General features: G+C 33.6%; 3 protein-coding genes across 6 annotated transcripts; 1 reads left to right on the top strand and 2 right to left on the bottom strand.

Moving 5' to 3' along the window:
* Positions 1-1,163: 1,163 nt before the first annotated feature.
* On the top strand, positions 1,164-3,972 carry LOC145034950 (pyruvate dehydrogenase E1 component subunit beta-1, mitochondrial-like). 3 transcript variants are annotated; one of them, XM_078983522.1, is made up of 14 exons: positions 1,164-1,316; positions 1,530-1,723; positions 1,821-1,895; positions 1,959-2,039; positions 2,120-2,146; positions 2,234-2,296; positions 2,412-2,498; positions 2,593-2,718; positions 2,805-2,938; positions 3,007-3,079; positions 3,163-3,228; positions 3,305-3,468; positions 3,553-3,678; positions 3,757-3,972. In XM_078983522.1, exons 2-14 carry the CDS (start codon positions 1,682-1,684, stop codon positions 3,863-3,865), a joined length of 1,173 nt encoding a protein of 390 aa, XP_078839648.1. In that variant the 5' UTR covers positions 1,164-1,316; positions 1,530-1,681; the 3' UTR covers positions 3,866-3,972. The 3 variants fall into 3 exon arrangements, with proteins under 3 accessions (XP_078839648.1, XP_078839647.1, XP_078839649.1); XM_078983521.1 differs by having other exon boundaries at positions 1,660-1,723; XM_078983523.1 differs by having other exon boundaries at positions 1,660-1,723; positions 3,553-3,667.
* A 1,204-nt stretch (positions 3,973-5,176) lies between these two features.
* On the bottom strand, positions 5,177-9,322 carry LOC145034951 (ubiquitin-conjugating enzyme E2 27-like). Its single transcript, XM_078983524.1, has 6 exons — positions 9,210-9,322; positions 6,586-6,816; positions 5,905-5,953; positions 5,666-5,825; positions 5,491-5,580; positions 5,177-5,409 (listed from the first exon to the last, which is right to left on the bottom strand). Exons 2-6 carry the CDS (start codon positions 6,761-6,763, stop codon positions 5,302-5,304), a joined length of 585 nt encoding a protein of 194 aa, XP_078839650.1. The 5' UTR covers positions 6,764-6,816; positions 9,210-9,322; the 3' UTR covers positions 5,177-5,301.
* A 463-nt stretch (positions 9,323-9,785) lies between these two features.
* Positions 9,786-12,489, bottom strand: KIS (tubulin folding cofactor A (KIESEL)). 2 transcript variants are annotated; one of them, XM_078983526.1, is made up of 4 exons: positions 12,348-12,489; positions 10,477-10,650; positions 10,266-10,352; positions 9,786-10,115 (listed from the first exon to the last, which is right to left on the bottom strand). In XM_078983526.1, the coding sequence occupies exons 2-4, from the start codon at positions 10,627-10,629 to the stop codon at positions 10,014-10,016; spliced, it is 342 nt and encodes a 113-aa protein (XP_078839652.1). In that variant the 5' UTR covers positions 10,630-10,650; positions 12,348-12,489; the 3' UTR covers positions 9,786-10,013. The 2 variants fall into 2 exon arrangements, with proteins under 2 accessions (XP_078839652.1, XP_078839653.1); XM_078983527.1 differs by having other exon boundaries at positions 10,477-10,647; positions 12,348-12,485.
* Between the last annotated feature and the right edge of the window lie 3,980 nt (positions 12,490-16,469).

Here is a 16,469-nt window from a genome sequence, read left to right on the forward strand (position 1 = left end):
AAACGTTTTAATTTAATATGAAATTATTATTTAATAGATAACAATAACGATTTATTTATTTTTAAAAGTTAATTTTTTTCTATTTTAATCATATAACTTTGTATATGCAAAACTTCAAGTTCCAACATTATCTCTTATAATATAATTTAACATAATAACAATACTAAAAAAAACATTTTTTATATTTTTTATGAAATTATTATTTAATTGTTAATAACAATGATTTAGTTATTTTTAATATAAATTGTTTTTTATATATCTCACGCAACACGCTGGAATTCGCCTAGTATACTTATATAGGAAGCATTTTTCCTTTCACCACATTCATTTGAAACTCTTATGTATTTTTCCTTTCACCACATTCATTTAAAACTCCCATGACTTTTTAATTTCTTTCAAATAATTATTATAAATTGGTTAATAAGATTAAACAAATATCAAACCTAAAGTGTAATCATATATAAACTAAATTTCAATATTAAAAGAATATCTTTATTTCTACTTATAAAGTTATGTTTTTTTTTTTACTTTTAATATATTATACTTAATTTATTAGTTTTAATATAGTGCTGGATGTAAACTATCATCATTTTAAAACTACAACTTTTGAACAATTTATATATATACTTAAATTATTCATTTAAATATAACATTATCGGATCAAATTAAATATAAATTTTAGTTAGTTGATTAATAAGGTTCAATAAATATCAAACCTAAAGTTTAATCATAAATAAACTAAATTTCAATATTAAAATAATATATTTACATATATTTATAAAGTTATGTCTTTAAATTTTAACATATTATACTTAATTTATTAAAATTAATATGTTGTTATATATAAACCATTATCAGTTTAAAGTTACAACATTTGAACAGTTTGGACAAAATAGTTAAAATGTTAATATAAATATAACATCACATCGTCAACTTAAATATAAACTTCATTCCACTTAAAAAACCTAAATAATATTTTGTAAATAGTTAAAAATAATAAATTATAATACTAAATACAAAAATTAAATTATAATCTCAATTTAACTAAAATATTTCTTAAATATATTTTTATAATCATAAAAGTTTAGATAAACTGTTTAAAATTAACCTATAAAAACATTCGTTACTTATACCGAAACGCAACATAAAAAGCCGAACCAAAGGAAAGCCACGCGTCGCAATACTACAAACCCGCAAAATATTGTATTATTTTCACCAACAGAAACTGGATTCGAACAGACTCATCGTGCTATTGTCTCATCACCTTTGGCTCGCCATTGATTCACCTTTACAGCCGGTGTATAGGAAAAGGCCAGGTACCTTCTTTTTCGATTTAAGATTTCTTCGCCGAATTTAGCTTAAAGGATGTACTTATGAATATTGCTTCAATTTTCATTGTTTACGGTTTTAATCCGTTCATAATTAGCTTTTGTACTTCACAGTTTGATATCAGTAAACCTGTCTGTCAAACCTATGTGAAATTTTGCAAACCAAATCACGTATGCTTTGATGTCTTGTTGATTCTGTAGTTAACGTCACGAATTCGCGTCTGTGTGTCGTATTATTTCTTCACATCTTTGCGATCGCACAATTTGTTATCAAATTTATTGATTTCGAGGGATTTCTGGATCTTAAAATTGTGATCGGTTCCTTTTGAAGCTTTTGGCGTTAAAGAGGAAAGATGTTGGGGATTATAAAACAAAAAGTCGGTGCATCGGCTCCGGTAAACAAAACTCCAAGTTTCGTTTTATAATACGAAAGTGCTTCGAGTGTTTGATAACATTTCCATAGCCCTGTTAACTTCTTATCCGTAATTTCAGGTATTTGGGGATTACATGCAAAGATTAAGCCCTATCGCATCAGCCATGAGACATTTCTCGTCTGCATCCAAAGATGTAATATGTAATTAGGTTTTAGAGAAACTGGTGAATATAGATTTTAACTTCATATTTTCACAGATGACAGTAAGAGATGCTCTGAATTCTGCACTTGATGAGGAAATGGCTGCTGATTCCAGTGTCTTTATCATGGGTGAAGAGGTAACCAGCTAGTACTGTGTTTATCATTATATATCCAGAGAGGCTTATGCTATAAGCCTCATCTTGTTTATGATGTGCAGGTTGGAGAATACCAGGGTGCATACAAGGTTAGAATTTCAAAAGCATTCCACTTGATCTATCAAGTTTGTGTGTGTTTTGGTCTCATAATATTGGATTTGTTTATGCTTAGATAGATTACAAAAGGATTGTTACACAAGTATGGGCCTGAGAGAGTTGTTGACACCCCTATCACAGAGGTTAATTATACAGTTCATCTTCTTCTTCCTTTCATTTTGATCAATCTTTTGTTATCTTCTGTACATAAAAGTTAAAACAAGTTCTTAAAACATATTTTCTGATGTATGTATTCAGGCTGGCTTCACAGGCCTTGCTGTTGGTGCTGCATATCATGGTCTGAAGCCAGTTATAGAGTTCATGACATTCAACTTCTCCATGCAGGTTACAATTAAATTCCCTCATTATATATTCTTTCTGTTGAGTGTTTGAATTCAAAGTTGTAATCTGATCTGATCAATCTTTAAACTTTTTGTAGGCAATTGATCATATTATCAACTCTGCAGCAAAGTCAAACTACATGTCTGCTGGTCAAATTAATGTGCCCATTGTTTTTAGAGGTCCAAATGGTGCTGCTGCTGGTGTTGGTGCCCAACATTCTCAAGTAAGATTCTTTACTTCCTTATCTCTTTTCTGTTGTTTTTTATAAAGTGATTAAGGATTTTACAAGACAATGTAAATTAAATGCAGTGTTATGGTGCATGGTATGGTGCAGTTCCTGGTTTAAAAGTTATTGTACCATACTCCTCTGAAGATGCTCGTGGACTTTTAAAAGCTGCAATTAGAGACCCTGATCCTGTTGTTTTTCTTGAAAACGAAATATTGTGAGTAATTGGGTCTTTTTTTTTTCTTTATATTTTCTAGTTATTGACATTTTTGGTATATTCTATAGATATGGTGAGTCCTTCCCAGTTTCTGCTGAAGCCCTTGATCCAAACTTCTGCCTTCCGATAGGAAAAGCCAAGGTGATTGAGAGTAGTATTTAAATTTCCACCATTCTATTTAATTTCCCTTAGTTACCTCTCTTTTTTTTTTTTTTTTTTGATAGATTGAAAGAGAAGGGAAAGATGTTACAATCACAGCTTACTCTAAGATGGTGGGCTTTGCTTTAAAGGTATGTCTCATCTCTCACTCCAGAGACGTGTTATTTTTCTTGAGAGTATTTTAATTTTTTTTTTAAATACTATTAGGCTGCTGAAATACTTGAAAAAGATGGAATAAATGCGGAGGTAATAAATCTGAGGTGTTTAAGACCTCTTGATAGAGACACAATCAATGATTCAGTCAGGAAAACCAACAGGCTTGTTACTGTTGAGGAAGGGTTTCGTCAACATGGTGTTGGTGCTGAAATATGGTATTAGTTAATTAATAAACTAGTTAAAAAATGATTATTTATTATTATATATATAATATATAATTGTTTATTTTGTTTGTGTAGTGCAACGGTTGTTGAGGATAGCTTTGTTTATCTTGATGCACCTGTGGAGAGGGTTGCTGGGGCTGATGTTCCAACGCCTTATGCTGCTAATCTTGAGAGATTGGCTTTTCCTCAGGTCACTTTTGTGTATGTGTATGTGTGTGTGTGTGTGTGTGTGTATATATATATATATATATATATATATTTAATCGGTTGAATGTGCAGATTGAGGATATTGTTCGTGCGACTAAGAGAGCTTGTTACAGATCTGCTTAATTCAAGATTCACAAGAGTGAATTTGGTTGGTTGCATTAGTTTAGATTTAAAAGAGTGAATTTTGTTACATATCTGCTTAATTGTTACAGAGCTTGTTATGATACATGAATACACGATTATATCCTGATTTTGATCAAAATAAAGTCTAATTTCATGTTTCTACAAGTTAATCTGTTTCTAGATGAGAATTTGTATAGAATTTAAGTCCTTTTTTTTTGAAGAATAAGAGGCAAACAACTATGTTTCATAAACGTTGGACACTTGGATTCAATAATACAATTTACAGCAAGATTCCTAAACAGGGGGTTTCCTCTTTTTTAAAATGCTAACATTATTATATTATGATATAACCTGTGTATTACACCGTTAACAGATTAAAATAATGTAAATAATAATAATAAATAAATAAATAAATAAAAGCATAGTTGTCTACTTGTCTTGTGAAAGTAATACTTTTTGCATCCATGATTATTACACTTTAATTTTTGTTTAAATGCAACAAACGAGACAAATTGAAAGTACATTGAAAGAATAAACGTAACTATTGTACTTTGAAAGTTGATTGGTATAATCTCGATGAATTTTGTTTATTTTACAAACAAACAAACAACCATACAAACACACATACACTAAGATACCTTTTGGTTTGTAAAAAAAGAGAAATTATGGCTTACAAAACCACATTGAAAGATTAAAAGTTATTTAATTCGGAATTGAAGAATTAATCGATTAAAATCAAAGAACATATATAACATTTTAATAAGTTATTGAAATAATTTTTCAAAAAAGTAGTAAAAGCAACCATTCATGTCCATTATAGCAATCAATGTACTTCCAATGTACGTTGTTATTTTAGGGTTAAGTTGTGAAATAATTTTTTTCTTTCAAAAAATAGCAACTTATTTTTGTTTTATCTCAAAAAATAGTAAGAGGAGCCATTCACGTCAATTATAGTGATGTACTTTTAGAGTGCATTATTATTATAGGGTTATACCAAGACAATTAGATTCCCAATTAGTAAAAATAGACATAGTACCATTGTTTTATCAGACATTAAGGTAATAGGTAATGTAAGAAACATACATAAACACATGAAAATATAAATTACAACTCAAATATATGATTAACAATAACATCTTGATATGAAAATGGATGGCAACAACGTTAGGTATAATAACTATATAAAGTTTTAGGGGGATAGGGGCATTATCAGTACTAATAATACAACTAGATTTTATAATCCTTTACGAAATAAAGGTAGTAAACCAGCACACATGTCACTTGATAGAATTCAACTCTTTTTTATGATATATGTGGTAGAAGCAAAGTTTAAGGGTCAATATATGTATCATGTATGTATAGAGCAACATTTCCAATTACTGAAAATGACTAAAAACCAGTTTCAAACTAAAGTTTCAATTCATCCATCCCCAACTATACAAAGAAAGAAGCACTTATCTGGTTTAACAGGTAGTAAGCAAGTAGATGATTCTTCTATTTTGGAGCCAGCCTTTCAAGTGCCATGTCTTCATCACCACCTACAGCTTGCAATGTTGTCTTTACTAAAGCTTCTGGGAACCCCATTTCAACAAGCTTCTGAACCTGCAACCAAATCAACAACTCTTCACATCAACTTTTCTGATGAATACCATTTCATTTCTCAGAGTACTTGAGCATTCATACCTTCACATTGAAATCAGCAGATGAGCCCTTGGCAAACTCCTCAGTCCAACTCTTAGCTGTAGCAACAAAACTAGCATGATCATTGAGAGCCTGCATTTGAAGAAAGTTAAACAACATGTATGATGAAAAATTGAAATTTTGAAAAGGAAAAGGAAAAAGAGGAATGAGTAGAAACCTGTTCAGCAACAACAGCATCTTGGGGATCATTGGGTTCTGGGACTGATAACAAAGCTTGTAAGGAAAGCAGAGCAGTTTTGAGGTTTAGAGCTGGACTCCAGTTGTTCTGTAGGATATCAAGACAGATAGCTCCTGTTTGGCTACTGATGTTTGGATGCCTAGGAATTAAAAATGGTTTACATCTTTAGAATGTATGTTAACTTGTGGGTAATGGTTATTAAGTTTTATTGTTCTTACCAAACTTTAGTAGTAAACTTCATCACAGGAGGTGCAAAGGGATAGGCATCTGCAAAATATCAAGGAAAATGAAAGCATTGTTTACAGTTAGTGAACATTTATGAGAACTGTAGACAAACAAGTTTTATGATTAAATAACTTGAAGATCACTATCAATGAAACTGTAAGAAAAATATCACAAAGTTAATCAAATCGCTGATGTGACAGTAATGAATAATTACACGTTAATCAAATCTAGAAACACACAATGTAAGATGTGGTTGGGGTCAGGGTTAGATCCATCGTAAGAAGTTATAGAATCAATTAGCTTCAAACGACGCAACTTTCAAATCTTAAAACATACAACAGAGCAATTCAACTGTAATCAGTATCGGATGAAGTTATGATCACAATTAATGAGACTGTATATACAAGTCACCATATAAGTTTATCAAGTCCTAAAGAACAATAACGGTTCTATCCACTACAAAATCCAGGCGTTCAATCAAGCTTCAATAGGTCGGTTGTTTTATAGATCTAGTTTGATCGACAGATTTCAGCACTTGCAGTGAATAAAATGAAACACGAAATTAACACAGAATCGCAATTACGCGCTCACACACACACGCATCGACAAATAAGCAATAATCTAGTTAAAATTACAGAAATATGTAGAGATAGAGATAGAAAGAGAGGACGGACCGGGCAAAGTAATGTCGACATGGAACATTCCTCCCTCGTAAGGGGAGGAGACAGGGCCGGGGATGATTGCGGTGAGGTGGCGAATGTTCTTCTCGTCCGGCAGTAAACTCATGCCTACGATGCTTTGATCTTTTCTCAAATTCATCACTTCTCTGTAAACCCTAGAGGCGTCACTCATTTTCTCACAGAAGATTGTAGAACAGATGAAACCGAAGAATTTTCTCGATGTGGCTGCAGTGGTGGGGGTTTGTTAGTGTGAAGAACCTTTAATACTTTGTTGCGGATTTTGGAGAGAAAGAAAGAAGAAGAAAGTTGTTATTTCAAACGGTTTTTCGGTTTTTCTTGCATACAAATTAGGAGGGAAAAATAATTTTAGAATTTTAGAATTATTATATTTTGCTTTTACCTAATAATTTAATTAAAAAGAAAAACTATAGGTAACAAATTGTTTTAAAGTCAAATGATAAAAATCCATTACCACACCATGGAATAAGGTTGGAAGAAGTTTTTTTTTTTTTTTTGTAGAACCGTTTACACGTATCCACTAATCAAATCTATTTTTAAATCTATATTTTCCATCACAAACAAAATTCATTAACACTACGACAAGATTTGACATCTAGTAGACTAGCGTTAATTATATTAGTATGTATAATGTAATAATAGAAAAACTCATTTATAAATAATCAAAGAATATAATTAGCAAATAAATAGTGACACAAGCCAACTAATGGATTAGCATAGATTGTTGATGAAATTTTCCCAATATGTAAATAAAACGTTTTTGCCCCCTTATGACACTAACCCCGTACGGTTTCACACCTCGCACATTCTCAAGGCCGATCTTACTCTTCCAAGTGACTTGAATTTTTTTCATAAATTCCCATATAATGTTATTAAATTTTCACCAAATATTTTTATTAAAACACTCATGTAAAATTGAACTTTTCATTTTGTAGAAGAAAACCCAATAAATTTTAAAAATTCTTATTGTTATATAAAATTTTATTTTATTGAATGCAAGCTCGGAAGTTAGGATTGAAGGTCAATTAAATTTATACTATAAAAACAATGTGTTGGAAAAAAGGCTCCTAAAAAAAATCCAAATAAATTTATATTTTAAGAATAGTTTGTTAAGGGAAAAAAGCATACACAAAAGCAGCGCCATTGACCGTTTGTTTTGGAATTAAAAGTTCGGGAAAATGACTTATTAAGGTAATTAATTTTTTCGGTTTGTTCATATCTTGGTAACTATTTTTTTTTTTGTACACATCTTGGTAACAAACTTGTTGGAAATGTTCACATATGCTATAACAAGTTAAATTCTAGATGTAAACACTTTCAACAAGTTTATTACTTAGATGTGTAAAAAAATAGTTACCGAAATATGAACAGAACGAAAAGTAAAAGTAAATTACACGAATGGTCCATGTGGGTTGGGGAAATTTGTGTTTTTGGTCCCTAACTTATTTTTTTTAACTTTGATGGTCCTTACTGTTTATTTTTGTTGCGTGTTTGATCTCTGTATTACCTAAAAAGTCTATTGTGCCCTTATTAATTTTAGTTTTAATTAATTTTCTTATTTATGTATTTATTTTTCACATTTTTAAAAAAATTAATAGACCTCACATATTTGTATCTCCTCGGATGATCCATACTGGTAGTTTTTTTAATTAATTAATTTTTTTAACTCGAATGATCCCTACTGTTTAATTTTTTTACGAGTTTGGCCTCTGTCTTACCTAAAAAGACTATTGTGCATTTATTAATTTTGTTACGTCTTCATCATCATTTCTTTTTTCAGTCCTTCAACTCCGTCGAATCAACACCACAGCCCACTAAAAATGAAGAGACAGTAGGTTATGGTGTTGGTTCTCCAGAGTTGAAGTACCAAAAAAAGAAGGATGATGAAGACGTCGATGTTACTAAATATAGAAAAGAAATAGAAGTTGGGGAGGGAGAGATGAGATGGTGACCGGTAAGACCCAAATTAATTTTCTCAAATGTGGTTTCAAGTTTATGGTAAGGAGATACAGATATGTGGGGTCTATTAATTTTTTTAAATATATAAAAAATAAATACATAAATAAGAAAATTAATTAAAAATTAAATTAATAAGGGCAGAATAGTCTTTTTAGGTAAGACAGAGACAAACGCATAACAAAAATAAATAGTAGGGACCATCCGAGTTAAATAATAATAATAATAATAAGTTAGGGATCAAAAACACAAATTCCCCCAAACCACAGGGACCATTCGTATAATTTACTTTTATTTTTCGTTTTGTTCTGGTAAGTATTTTTTTTGCACACATCTAGGTAACGAACTTTTTAAAAGCGTTCACATCTAGGATTTAACTTGCTATAACAGGTCATAATGGTCATATGTGAACACTTCCAATAAGTTTGTTACCTAAATGTATACAAAAAAAGATAGTTACCCAGATGTGAACATAATGAAAAGTTAATTACCTTAAGAAGTCGTTTTCCTTTAAAAGTTCACATAAAAGGTCCAAGGTGGGAATTAAGGTCCTTATACCAACTGAACTAGATGCGTATAATTTTCAATACGTTATTATTAATACAAATATGAAATAAAAAATAACGTTAAAACTTAGGGCTTACTTTTTTCAGGGCATGTGCAGTCGCACACTTTGAACTCTCTTAGAGTCAGCCCTCTCCATGTACACAACAGGACGTAAACCCTGAACCTTTAGTTGAGAAACACTCATTCATCAATCTATCGACTCCTTATACCACTAGACCAAATGCATTTTAGTGTATGTTTATAGAATCAAGAACCAAATAAAGAGAAATGTAATTCCATGTGTCTTTTAGAGTTATAAAAGCCATTATATTTTTAATAGATTATGTACTGTTAATATCCTGGTTTCACAATTAATTTTCCAGCTTTCAACTTTCAATTGTGTATATCATCACCTTTGACAACTGACAAAAAGTTGAATTATTATTTTCAAAATATTAGTGCAATCAACTTATGTATTTAGCCAAATGGGGCTAGCCTGGTTGGTAGAGAGTAATACTAGCAAGAAATTTGTGAGGAGTTTATTAACATACTAACCAACTAATCTGTCGTCCAAATAAAAACTTATGCATGTGCTTCATAGAGAGAGAATCTGATTTTTAAAAGACACAATACCATATGAGAGAGACAAATACACAAATTAATAACCAAGGAAATTACAAAGAACAAAACTAATAACACATACCATTATCAAAACGGTAAAATATGATATCTAACAACCAGCAATGCATCAGTTATTGGTATCCCTCCCACAAGAACCGGATTTTTAATGAAAAACTTATTTAAAATACGATAAAAATAAGTCTTAAAATGCCAACCTTAAAAATGACAAATTCACGACACCAAAAGCTTAAAAAGACACTCAATTATATTGAGCCAACGTACTAAGATTCTGTTGTTTGGAATAACTTCTCGATATCAGCAACTGTGCTTTCAGCTTCAACAACTTCAGGTCCTTCCTTTTGCTTCAATTCCTCCAACTCAGCCTGAAACCAGAATATGGAAAAAGTTAAATGCAAGAAATAGCAATACACTTTCATTGATTTTTATTATAGGATGCTGTAAAACACAAATATATTGAAAGTACATCGCTATTTCTTGCATTTAATCGAAAAAGAAAAAAAATAAATAAATACCAATATTGCTTTTAAGTCGGCTAGTGAAGACTCCAGGCGTTTGCGACAATCAGGAATCATCATCCTTGATTCACCAAGCACATTTTCCTGTTTTAATAAATCAAAAGGGAAAGATTCTTTGATCAATGAATAAATCTCATTTTCTTTCACAGCTATTTATGTATTCATCTTTCTTGCAATCTCATTTTGTGTTACTCTAAAGACAGTTTACCTGTTGTTTAAGATCATAAGGGTCAGCACCCTTCTCCTTCATGCTAGCTGTTTTGGCTGCCTCCCTCTCAACCTCTTTTTCATAAGAGTGTAGCTCCTTCACAATGCGTTTGCATGCTGCTGTCTTGATTTTCAGATTTCTAATAGTTGCCATATTTCCTTATAGTAATGGCTGCTGTATATCCAAGATATTTGTAGATGAAAAGACACTTCACTTTACACTTTACACTTTACAACAATATATTACTTCCATATAAAAAGTAGTCTGCTTCAAATTTTAGAACTATAAGCCTATTTGCAGATTAAAAGTCGACATATACGTTTCGAATCATGGCTTTCTAGGTGTAGCAGACTCAAATCGGCCATTTTTTCACAGAAAGCACTCTTAAATAGAACAATTCTCCTCAATTTTGAAGTAAGAAAAGGTAAGTGTAACAATTCATCCACCATTTTTACTCTTTTGTTTTTGTGCTAGATAGAATTTATCTTTTTGATAGAAATATAACATAATTATATATAATGAACATTTTACCATTCACGTTAGAAGTGCATAACATCAAATGAAGCACAGATATCCAAAAAAAAAAAAAACAAGATCCACTTTTGCAATGACATTTTACTACTTGGAATTGCATTTGAAAATTGATTAAAGAAATTAATTGATTCAAAAAGTATCACATGACTTGCCAAAACTTTGACTTCAATTCTCATGTGATCATCTCCTCCAACATAAACGCACACATGATCAACACTAGAAGAAAGTTGGAATCTTTTTTTCAAAATACTACTGCCATTTTGTATTACAACTGTAATGCCAATTGTCAATCTTTTTTCCTTGTATGTCGTTACCAGTCTCAAGAGAGATTCTGATCATATGCTTATGTACATTTGTTTGAGAGAAATAATTTAAGATTTCCAGAAATTGTAAAGAAGAGGTATTTACTAATATACAGGTACTTTATTAACAATGAATGGATAAAAATACTATAACATCAGTAATGTAATATTATTAATGCAAATGGCATTTTGTCAAACAGATGGCGTGCAGGAATGTAAATAGCTAAATGCTACTATTATCAATAAGCCATTTTATTTGATGCCAAGAGAATTAACACCATTTCTTGTAAAATGCCACCCTATTAAAGAAAGGGATAATTTTATCATATGAAGCACATTTGAAACTGAATACCAGACCATATACATATGCAAATAATGCAATAATCCGTATTCATGATTAGAGAGGATATGGTATTGTATTATAAAATTCGACCAGGCACAAGATGGATTAAACCAAAAAAAAAAAAAAAAAAAAAAAAAAAAAAAAAAAAAAACACACACCAACAAGCAATCAGTTAAGAGGCAATAACTTTTAACTACGCAATTCAATTAGGAGCACAAACGAATAACTGAACAAGCCAGGATGTAGAAGGAAGCGATGGTGAGGCCAGAAGAAGCCGCTGGCAGAGGAGTGGCAGAGGAAGGCGATGGAGGGGCAGGAAGAAGGCGGAGCCGGCGCCTGGAAGAGTTGACGAGGTGAGAGGAGTGTCTAGGGCAAGTATCGGTTGGATGTTGGAGCAACCAGACGTGAAGGTGTGGATCATAACGTATGAAACTACAAATTACTACTAAAACCTAGCAATCGTTGGAAACTCAATAGCCCTTCATTTGAGAATGAATTAACAAATATGACGACTGGATCAAGAAGAAGAGTAATATGTAAAGAAGTGTACTACAAAACTTCAGTACTACATTTGAAGATCACGAGATCAACGTACTACATATGAGAAAACCTAATTTTGACAAATACGCAGCATAATCATTCAAATTTTCTGATAACTGTGAAACAGATCAACAAGGTTGGAGAACATGTACCTGTAATGGTGAATCGGGCGATGATCTGCAAATAGCAGGTGGTTTGATCGTTGCCCTCACTCTATCCCCTGGCAATCTTTCACTCTTCAGACTGAGTTCATTTGTTTTACTAGAGATGATTCAGTCACTCACTTGGGCTGGACGCATCCGGGTCCTTGGTGCCCTAAACTACTAAAGCCACTTTCAAATTAAATAATATATGTATTTTTAAATCTTTTTAGAAAAAAATGAGATGTTGTTTGGTTCGCTCGAATTCATTGGAATTAGATGGAATTTGAATCTTATTTCATCATTTTTCTTTGTTTGGTTCAAGCTATCTTATCTCATCAGTTTCCTTTGTTTGGTTCAAGCTTTCGAAAGTTTTTGGATTCGCAAATGAGTCAAATTTTCCTTCCAATGAGGGAAAATAAATTTCATCCAAAAACTTAAGGAATTTCAATTCCTTTCAAATGAGAATGTTGAATGTTACCATATTATCCATTTTACCTTTAACACTACATATGAAACCTCTCTATCGCCGCAACCACCGCCACCTCCACCTCCTCCACCACCCACCACCACCACCTACCGTCACCACCACCGGTACCTCCGTTAACACCACCCTTCATCCACTAGTACGATCACCTCCACCACCACTGACCACTGCCACCGCTACCTACCACCTTATCACCACCTCCGTCACGACCACCACCTCCTCCACCACCACACATCACCACCGTTACCACCAGATACACAACACCTCTACCACCACCCAACACCACCACTATCACCATCACTCTCCACCTCCACCACCATCACCACCTCTACCACCACACTACCTTCCACCTCCACCTCCACCGCCACTCACCACTGTGACCATACCATCACTATCACTACCACTATCATCACCTTCGCCACCAACACCAACACCTTCACCACCACCGTTACTACCATAATTGCCACCTCCATCACTACACTACCTACCACCTCCGGCACTACTCATGACTGCCACCATAACCATCACAATTACTACCACCACCACCATCATCACCTCCACCACTACCCACCATCACCTCCATAGCCATCATCACCACTATTTCCACCATCAACATCATTGTCACCATCACTATCATTTACTAATTTTATAATTTATATAATATATTTTACATATAAGTTATAAAACAAAGTAAAAAAATAATAATAATAATAAAAAATTTAAAAAAAAAAAAAAGAAGAAGAAGAAGAAGAAATCTTGTTATTTTATATTATTTCATTTCCATTTTCTGCCAACCAAACATAATATGGAATTTGATTCAAATTTCATTTCTACCAACCAAACATAATATAGAATTGGATTGCAATTCCTGACATATTCCAATTCCTTAACAAATTCCAATTCCATCAAAAACATTCTACGAACCAAACGTCACCTGAAATTCCTCTATAAATGTTGGTCCAATACGCAATTGCAAAACTTCATTTAGCAATTTTTATTCATGTTTTTTTTATATAAAAAATAGCTATTGATTTATAAAAACTAATTTAAATTTAATCAAATGGTTTTTTGTATGTTATAAACTTAACTAGTCACAAATTAAACATCATAATTATAATAATAAAACTCATGTGAATCGGTACAAATCTTTTGTTTGTTGCTTCAGTTTCTTTATTTCCTGCTTTCTAAGGTTAACAATTTTGGTCGTTGATTCATGTTTATTAACAATAGCAATAGCAATAATAGTTAAAAACTAAAAGTAAAAAAAAAAAAAAAAAAAAAAAAAACATGCGCAAAACTATAACAATTTATTTAATTCACATAAGCAAACAAAAAAAATACAAATGTATGGTCAATATCAGCTACCAGTTCAACCCGTATTTGTCATTACTATATATATTAAAACCAAAATTAATTACAATTAGCATTTTCTTTTATATCATTTGGTCAATGAATATCTGTTAATTGTATGAATATTCATGCATTGAGTCGCTATTGCCACCACCCTAATGGCCTTGTACAATTTACTGGTGGGTTGACGGCATGAGTGGACACATTATTGGTATTTCAAAGTCAGCTTCCATAGGGCATGAAACCGTAGCACTTGAAGGGGTTGCTTTGGATGCTGTGTTGCTTGATCGTGTTTTCAAAGCACCTATCACGACCGTCCAAAGTATCCCTCATAGTTGGCGTATGGCTTTCTCCCAAGCGTTGCAAACAGCTCTCAACAAGGTGGTCACTCACCCCGAATCTGTTGAATCATGGGTTAGGTTATTGTTGCTCCCCCGATGTACTTTGCAGGTGTTTAGGCCTACGAACAGACAAGAACGTAGGTCTGGGAACAGAAAATCATCCCAAAATCGTTGTATATTGAATTCTTTAACTACATGGGGGAAAGAGGACTGTATTGTCACATTAATTGAAAATATGTTCGACAATGCAAGTCTTGGCTCATCGGGCCAAAGCGCTGATCACTTTCGGGATGACAGAGCAAAGGGCAACACCAACGTTAGACAATGTCTCCGTAAGGTTGCTGATTTTACAGCAGCAGTGAAAGTGTTGTGTTCCTCGGGTGTTGCTTCACATGACATGGACACTATCAAAGCATTAGAGGCTAAGCATCCATACAAGTCACCCCCATCCATGCTGAGCACCATTTATTTTGAGCCTCCCTTTATAGCAGATATTGATAATGTCCTTGGTTATATTAAATCGTTTCCTAAAGGAACTTCTTGTGGGAGAGATGACTTGAGAGCTCAACATATTTTGGATGCTCTATGTGGGGGAAGGGTCTCTTATAGCCACAAATCTCCTACATGCCATCACCGCAGTGGTTAACCTGTGGCTAGGGGGAAGATGTCCGTCATGTCTGGCAGAATTTGTGGCGTCTGCACCTCTTACTCCACTCCTAAAACCTGACAATGGAATCCCACCTATTGTCGCGAGCACAATATGGAGGCGTTTGGTCTCAAAGGTTGCTATGAAAGGAGTTGGTAAAGAAATGGTGCAGTACCTTAATGACTTTCAATTTGGAGTAGGTGTGTCGGGTGGTGCTGAAGTTGTACTTCATAGTGTTAATAGGGTGTTGAGTGCACGACATGATGACAGATCTCTTGCAATGCTTACTGTGGATTTCTCAAATGCCTTCAATTTAGTGGATAGATCTGCCTTACTTCACGAGGTCAGGATGAGGTGCCCTCCTTATGGGTCGAATTCTTATATGGCCATGCAGCAAGGTTGTCTTTGGGAGATAAGCATATTTGGTCCACTACGGGGGTCCAACAAGGTGACCCTTTAGGACCACTTCTTTTTGCTCTTGTACTACACCCACTTATACATCAAGTTAGAGACAATTGTAAGCTTCTTCTTCATGCTTGGTACCTTGATGATGGGACAGTCATTGGAAATTCAGAGGAGGTGGCTAGAGTATTGGACATCATTAGGGTGGTAGGCCCAGGATTGGGGTTCGAGCTGAATATCAAGAAAACTGGGCTATTTTGACTTCATGCGATGGTAGGAAGCTTCGTTCAGGTTTATTCCCTGCGGACATTAGCCGACCGTCAGTAGGAGTGAAGCTTCTTGGGGGAGCTGTTAGTAGAGATGCGAGTTATATTAGCGAGTTAGCCATGAAGAGGGCTGCCAAGGCTGTTGATTTGATGCGGCCTTCTACCACAGTTACATGACCCCCAAAGTGAGCTCCTTTTGCTTAGATCTTGCATGGGCATCGCCAAACTTTTCTTTAGTCAGAGAACGTGCCAACCTGCTCACATGGAAGAGGCTGCTTTATGTTTTGATAAAGAATTACTGGTTACGTGAGTCGATCGAAGATATTATGGTTTGTGGGGGTCCGTTCTTTGGGGACCTTCAATGGCGACTGGCTTCATTACCAATTAAGTTTGGTGGTTTGGGGTTGTACTCAACAGTAGAGGCTTCCTCATATGCTTTTGTTGCCTCACGGGCCCAATCATGGGTGTTACAAGACCACATCTTACGAAATAGTGGCATATGTGGTATGGATTCAGATTATGTTTGTGCTTTGGCCTGTCTTCATGATACGATTTCGGGCTTTGACTTCAGCGGTTTCACTAATAAGGACACCACCCCTCCAAAAGCCCAACATTCATTGGCGAGTGCCCTTTTTAGTAAAT

This window comes from Lactuca saligna, chromosome 3 (genome assembly GCF_052625555.1).
Source record: "Lactuca saligna cultivar CGN05327 chromosome 3, ASM5262555v1, whole genome shotgun sequence".
Taxonomy (NCBI): Eukaryota; Viridiplantae; Streptophyta; class Magnoliopsida; order Asterales; family Asteraceae; genus Lactuca; species Lactuca saligna.